The sequence below is a fragment of the Dipodomys ordii genome, unplaced genomic scaffold, assembly GCF_000151885.1.
Source record: "Dipodomys ordii isolate 6190 unplaced genomic scaffold, Dord_2.0 Scaffold81, whole genome shotgun sequence".
In the NCBI taxonomy this organism is placed as follows: domain Eukaryota; kingdom Metazoa; phylum Chordata; class Mammalia; order Rodentia; family Heteromyidae; genus Dipodomys; species Dipodomys ordii.
The window spans coordinates 3051452-3058808 of NW_012267297.1; the positions used below are offsets into that span (position 1 = coordinate 3051452).

Genomic DNA, 7357 nt, shown 5'->3' on the forward strand with positions numbered 1-7357 from the left:
TTCCTTCCTTCTTTCTTTCTTTCTTTCTATTTTTTGCTGATCCTAAGGCTTGAACTCTGGGCCTAGGCACTGTCCCTGACCTCCTTTAGTTCAAGGCTAGATCTGTACTGCTTGAACCCCAGCTCCATTTGGGACTTTTTTTTTCTGTGATCTAATTGGAGATAAGAGTCTCATGGACTTTCTTGCCCTGGCTGGTTTTGAACTGGGATCCTCAGATCGCAGCCTCCTGAGTAGCTGGGATGACAGGCGGGAGCCCCCAGTGGCCAGCTCCCATTCGCCTTCCTCCATTGCCAAGAGTCAGTAAATAATGTTCAGAAAGGGGGAAAAAAGACTTGCAGGATTTTAAGATTCTTTCCTTTCTGAGAACTAAATTCCTCAGAACTACATATTTTGCCTTGGTAGCATTTGTTCTTCTGAACACACACACACACACACACACACAGACAGACACAGACATATCTTAGCTTTTCTACTCAGCCTTTCTATTCACTTTTTAAGTTTTTTTTATTGGCTTTTCTTCTCCCAACCAGCATGGGTTTAGTACAAATGCAACATCATCAGTAGAAATCTTTATAGCCATGATAGTTTTACAAGTAAGGCTTGCATTGTATTAACATTTCAAGAGACTATTGTGAAATATACACTGTTAATTTATTTGTGTCTGTGTGTTGATCTTGGGGCTTAGACTTGAGGCCTGGGCACTGTTCCTGAACTTTTTTGTTCAAGGTTGGTGCTCTACCACTTGAGCCACAGCTCTACTTCCGGTTTTCCGGTGGTTCATGGGAGATCAGAGTCTTACAGACTTTCCTGCCCAGGCTGGCCTTGAACTGTGATCCTCAGATCGCAGCCTCCTGAGTAGCTAGGGTGATAAATGTGAACTCCTGTAGTAGGCTACACTGTGAATTTTAAGAGACACTCTTGATTTATTCCAACTAGATAAGAAGGCTCAGAACTTTCTTTACTTTTAATGACTCGCTTTGCACTAGATAACTGCTTCCCCCAAACCCTCCATTTAAATCTCAACCGTGGAGGACAGGAAGACATTTCCTCCCAAAGAAGTAGGAGTTTGATTGCGATTCTGTTGCTAAGAGAAGCCCTTAGGAGGTGATCTGATTTCCCAGCCACCGATCTGGTGGCCCCTGCTTTCGGAGCTGTTCATTCAACTTAGAAGTTCTCCAGGGCCTGAAGAATAGAATGGAACTTTCTCTAGAGTCAGGCAAAGTAGGATAAGGTAGGAAGTATGCCCCTGGGATTGCTGGGAGGATTGTCACACGGAGGAGTGTGGGGAAGGAGGGACACACAGACGTGTGGGATTCCAGCAGAGAGAAAGAACTTCATTGGCAGATTTCCACTTTAACGAGAACACTCTTAGAGGACCGTTAAGGTGGTCCTGGGACCGTAGGATTTCTTGTCTCTGCTGAAGATAAGTATGGAAGGAAAGCATCATGAATGGACAGCCCTGTTTTTTTTTTTGTTTTGTTTTATTTTTTGCCAGTCCTGGGACTTGAACTCAGGGCCTGGGCGCTGTCCCTGAGCTTCTTTGGCTCAAGGCTAGCGCTCTACCATTTGAGCCACAGCACCACTTCCGGCTTTTTCTGCGTGTGTGGTACTGAGGAATCGAACCCGGGGCTTCATGCATGCTAGGCGAGCACTCTACCACTGAGCCATCTTGCCAGCCCAGCCCCGAGCTTTGAACAGATCAAGTCAAACTTAGAGGCTCCCACCCACGATCATCCATGTTTAAGAAGCCCCTTAAATTACGAGTGAACAGAAAATAACAGCAACCATGAAATGCTTTGTGGGTCCCTAAAAGGATGGAGATCTTAGTATGTTAATTATTTTTATTTAAAATAAGTTTGTTTGTCAGTCACGGAGCTTGAACTCGGGACCTGGTTTGGTTTTGTTTTTTTTTCTCTCTCTCTCTGAAGGCTGGCACTCTGCCACTTTGAACCACAGATCCACTCAGTTTTCTGGTGGTTCTTTGGAAATAAGAGGCCAGGTGCTGGTGGCTCACACCTGTCATCCCAGCTACTCAGGAGGCTGAGATCTGAGGATCATGGTTCAAAGCCAGCCTGGGCAGGAAAGTTCGTGAGACTCTGATCTCCCATGAATCACCAAAAAGCTAGAAGTGGCACTGTGGCTCAAGTGGTAGAGCACCAGTCTTGAGTGAAAGAGCTCAGGGACAGCGCCCAGGCCCTGAGTTCAAGCCTCACAAGTGACCAAAACCAAAACAACAACAATAACAACAACAACAAGAATGTTTTCTTCAAAGTTCGGGGTGAATATGAGTCAGCCCAATGCTCTGTTCTTAGCAAATCTATCTTGTAAAAATAGGAATGAATTAAGACATGTCAAGAAGCCAGACCCTGGCCAAATCTTCAGTGAAGGAATTTATGACCAATATATTCTAGAAAGAAAACTGTCAGAAAGTCTGCAATCTCATAAAAGTGACAAACAAATAAATTTGAGAATCTTGGGTCAACCAAACAAACATTGTACGCATGTTGTTTTCTAGATCAGCTCGTCCTGTTTCAAAGGTTTATTTAAGGATAGGATTAAAATACGAGAGAATAATATGTAATTCAAGAGAATTCTGAATCTCAGCATCCATGTTCCTCTGTTGGCCAAGAAGGAAGTTCAGATCAGAAAACTGAGACTCAAGAAAGTTAAGACGTGGGCTGGGAAGGTGGCTCAGTGGTAGAGCGCTTGCTTTGCATGCCTGAGGCCCTGGGTTCGATTCCCCAGCACCACATAAGCAAAAAGAAAAAAGCTGGAAGTGGCGCTGTGGCTCAAGTGGTAGAGCGCTAGCCTAGAGCTGAAGAGCTGAGGGACAACATTTCTAAACAAAATGATGCTAGGTGCTGGTGGGTCACGCCTGTCATCCCAGCTACCCAGGAGGCTGAGATCTGAGGATCGAGGTTCAAAGCCAGTCCAGGCAGAAAAATCCATGAGACTCTGATCTCCAGTGAACCACCAGAAAACCGGAAGTGGAGCTGTGGCTCAAAGTGGTAGAGCACCAGCTTTGAGCAAAAGAAGCTCAGGGACAGCACCCAGGCCCTGAGTTCAAGCCCCACAACTGACCATCCCCCCCCCCATAAAAAGCTTACTACATGATAAAACCGAGAAGCTCAAAATTGGGGCAAGGGCATAGATTGGAAATCACAGAGCAGATAGTGGAACATCTTCATGTTCCACTGTCCTCTTGCCTAAATTTGTGTGACCCAAAAAGAAAATGTCAAAGTGTAAATGGAAATGGAGGTCTGGCCAAGTGTGGTGGCAAACTCCTATAATCCCAGCTCCATAGGAGGCTGGGATAGGAGAATCGCTGTCTAAGGTAAGCCCTAGGCAAGATCAAGACCTCTATTAGAAAATTAAACTAAAAGCCAAAATATACCTGGACACCTGACTCAAGGGGTAGAGAGTTTGTCTAACAAGTGTAAATCCCAGAGTTCAAACTCTAGCACTACCAGAAATGAAAAGGAAAAAAAAAAAAGGGAATATAAAGGAAAAAAGAAATAAAGAGAAAAGAGGGAAAAGGGGAAGTGAAAAGGGAAAGGAAAATAAAAAGCAAAGAGAAAAGAAGTAAAAAAAGAGAGCGAAAGAGAGAGAAAGGACAAGAAAAAGACAAGAAAAGGGACTGATGGCAGACATGGAACCTCTGGGCATGGCGGGGCTCTCCCTTAGTTCCAGCCTTCAAGTGTGTGGTTTTCTCCTCCTCATGGCTGCTTTGGAGGAGAGGTTTATATGGTAGTGTCTTTAGTACCACAATTCAATATTTCCACAAGAACCCATAGCCAGCAAGGCACCCATGGTTCACACCTGTCAGCCTAGCTACTCACAAATTACGGTTACTGCATTTCAGTAGTCTTTTGGGAGTCTTCAAAATACGTGTGCTTTCGCTAAGGAGTGCAAATGTCTGCACATTTGAACAGAATTTTGTTGTTGGTGGTGGTGGTGGTGGGGCTTGAACTCAGGGCCTGGGCGCTGTCTCTGAGCTTCTTTGTGCTCAAGGATGGCATTTTGAGCCACAGCTCCACTTCTGGGTTGTTTTATTTTTGGGGGGGGGGAATTAGGTTTTTTTGGTGGAGATGAGAGTCTCACAGACTTTCCTGGCCCAGGCTGGCCTCAAACCACGATCCTCTACCCCGTCAGCCTCCTGAGTAGTTGGGATGACAGGCGTGAGCCACAGCCCCTGTGGCTCTCTTTTTCTTTCAGTGACATAACTCCTTCTCTCGCTCAGGTGCCCTGGCGAAGATCTCACCCCTTCCATCACCCTGCACCTCTCCAGTCCCGGGCACGCCTGAAACAAGCCCGGGGAGGAAAGTTTCTGCAGAGCAATTTCCAGAAACTGCAGACACCAGGGCCCAACAAAGCCCAGCTCCTCACAAAGCCTTAACCTACACCCAGAGTGCTCCCGACCTGTCCCCTCCAGCCCTGCCTCCGCCCGTCATATGTAGCAGGTGAGCAAAATGGTTTATTGACTTACTGGACTTTCAGATAACAAACAATACCAGCTTCCCTTACAGCCATGGCTACCCTTCCCCTCCACAGCTTGGGGAGAGAGCGCCCTCTTCCGGTTAACGAGAAAGAACAACGTACATGACCTGGGTTCAACAGACTAGGATGGAAACTTTGGTACCTCAGTGTTAATAGAAACGTTAGACTGTAGGCCATCTATCTGTACCTGCTGATCTTTAAAGATGGCACCCGATTCTTAGTTGTGTTAGAGAATGCTTTCATCTATCGTTTTAAAAATGGAAGTGGAGTCAGGCCCTGGTGGCTCCCGCCTGTCATCCCAGCAACTCAGGAGGCTGAGATCTGAGGATCACGGTTCAAAGCCAGCCCGGGCAGGAAAGTCTGTGAGACTCTGATCTCCAGTGTACACCCAGAAAACCAGAATTGTTATTGTTTTCCACCCAGAGCTCTGCCTTGAGCCGCTCATTTTAGTGAACTTTTTGGTGTGTGCGTAACAAGGAGTGTTTCAAGTCTAATCACTGATGTCTCCTGTATTTCCTAAACCTGCTGATGATCACTGAATGTTAGTCATGCGTGGATATTCAGATCTGGAATACGAGCTCACAGAGGCGGAGATTTTATGACCCTACACATAAAATACTTGAGATGCAAGCCACAACTCTTGGTGGAAGTTAAATGTCATTTATCAGCTCATCTTTATTTTTTTTTAAACTTCTTTTCCCCCCTGAAATTATTTTTATATGGAAAGCCAACTTGGCTTGTCTCTTTATCCAAAAGCAGAGTAGGGCTGGGCAGGTGGCTCAGTGGTAGAGTGCTGGCCTCGCATGCATGAGGCCCTGGGTTCGAGTCCTCAGAACCACCTATATAACAACAACAATAATAATAATGAAAGCGGTGTCCACTATCATTCTCCTCTCCAAAGGCTATTCTGTTGCCTTCCATGACAGCTTTATAAAAATGATTCTATTTTATTTATTTTAGTTTATTACATTGCTTTACTTTGTTTTACCTTATGTCATGCTACTTTATTTTACTTTCCGTTGTAACATTATTTTACCTTCCTTTACCTTTATTTCATTACACGTATATTTTTTTCTTTCTTTCTCCTTTTGTCAGTCATGGAACTTGAACTTAGGACCTGAGCACTGTCGCTGAGCTCTTCAGCTCAAGGCTGGTGCTCTACCACTTGAACCACAGCGCCACTTCCAGTTTTCTGGTGGTTCATGGGAGATCAGAGTCTCATGGACTTCCCTGCCTGAGCTGGCTTTGAACTGCGATCCTCAGATCTCAGCCTCCTGAGTAGCTGGGATGACAGGCGTGAGCCACCGGCGCCCGGCCTTTATTTCATTTTATAGTTGATTTCTTATTTTAAATTTTTTTATAGTTTTAAAACTTTTTATCTGAAATTTTGTTTTATGTCATTTTACAGCTTTTGAGGTTTCATTTTACAGTTTATTTGAGGTCATTTGTAGTTCTTTTACTTTTTAAACTTGATTTTATTTCATCAAAAATTTTTATTGTGATCGTAAAGGTGACATGCAGAGGGGGGACAGTGACATCACTCAGGTCGTGAGCACATGTCTCTGTGGACCCTGTCCCCCCTTCCCTCGCTCTCTCCCCATTTTTCCCTCTCGTCCCCACCCACCAGTGGTAGACTTCATTCTCCACCTGGTGTCCAGTGAGGACCCCGGCTGCCTTGGTTTACCCTTCTGTCCCTCCCTATTTTATTTCATTTTTATTTTTGGATTTCTCCTTATAGCTAGTGTGTGTGTGTGTGTGTGTGTGTGTGTGTGTGTGTAGCAGGATGAATGTAATGGGATTTTTTATACAAGAACTTTCAGAGGAACACACACACACACACACACACACACACAGACATGAAGGGATTTCACTGAAGTCCACTCGGGTTGCTGCTGGGTATAAATCCAGTAGTGGGTGTTTTATTGCTTGGGCTTCATAAATCTATAATTCAACCCAGGTTTTATTATTCACTGTGAGTCAGCCACCCAGGGAGCCCAGACTCTGCCGGAGACACCAGCACCACCACGCCGCAGCTCAGGGCGGCTCCCAGCTCAGAACTTGGCATTGAACTTGAACTTGACGCACTGGGGCGCTGAACTTGCGCTTGGCATCGAATCCCAGTCTCTTTGCAACAAGAGTTTTCTTTTTTTTCCCCCTTCTTCTTTTTTTTGTTTTTGTTTTGGCAAAGAAGCATAGGAGACCCCCATTTAAATAGTTCCTCATTTAACTAGTCCCTGATTCCAATAGTCCCGCATCTAAATAGTCCCTCATTTAAATAGTCCATTTGCCATGCGAAAAAAAAATAATGTGTTCACACTAATAAAGCCAGACTCCACCGGTGTTTGCAGGAAATTTCTTTTGCCTTCTGTTCTTTTATTCTTGTTGGCATCCCTGAGACAAAACGATGGGATTTTAGTTACCCTTAGGAATAATTCACACGGGTTATGTTTCTCTGCTTACGTGTGTGTGGGGGGGGCGGGTGGGGGGGAATGGCCGAAAGATAAATTCACATTGTATAAAGATATTTCCTTTTCCAGCTGGAAAAGGCTTTTTAACCAATGACATGAGCAGACCAATACCACTGTGGGAACCAAATAATGAAACATTTTGGATATGAAACTTGGTTCTTCCCGTCTCCGGGTAGACGGGCTATAGCTAAATGGCAAACAGATGAGAGGGGAAGAATAATAATAAGTTCCTCTGAGATCCTTTTTGTTCTTTTCTTCCCAGTCAGGCCCAACAAAAGCATCCAGTAGCCCAAAGACGCATTAAAATCCAATCATTGAAATGGCCACACAGGAGACGCAGCCTGGCTTTAGGGGCTGGCTCTTTTTAATTATCAACCATTCTCCCTGTTGAT

At 44.8% G+C, this 7357-nt stretch overlaps 1 protein-coding gene across 1 annotated transcript in view; it reads left to right on the top strand.

Annotated features, from left to right (window-relative positions):
* Positions 1–7357, top strand: part of Pde3a (phosphodiesterase 3A, cGMP-inhibited) — a 38498-nt gene that overhangs the window by 7176 nt on the left and 23965 nt on the right. Inside the window, exon 5 of the mRNA XM_013025055.1 lies at positions 4552–4595. Within this exon, the coding sequence (XP_012880509.1) occupies positions 4552–4595 (44 nt within the window). The remainder of the gene's footprint in view (positions 1–4551; positions 4596–7357) is intronic.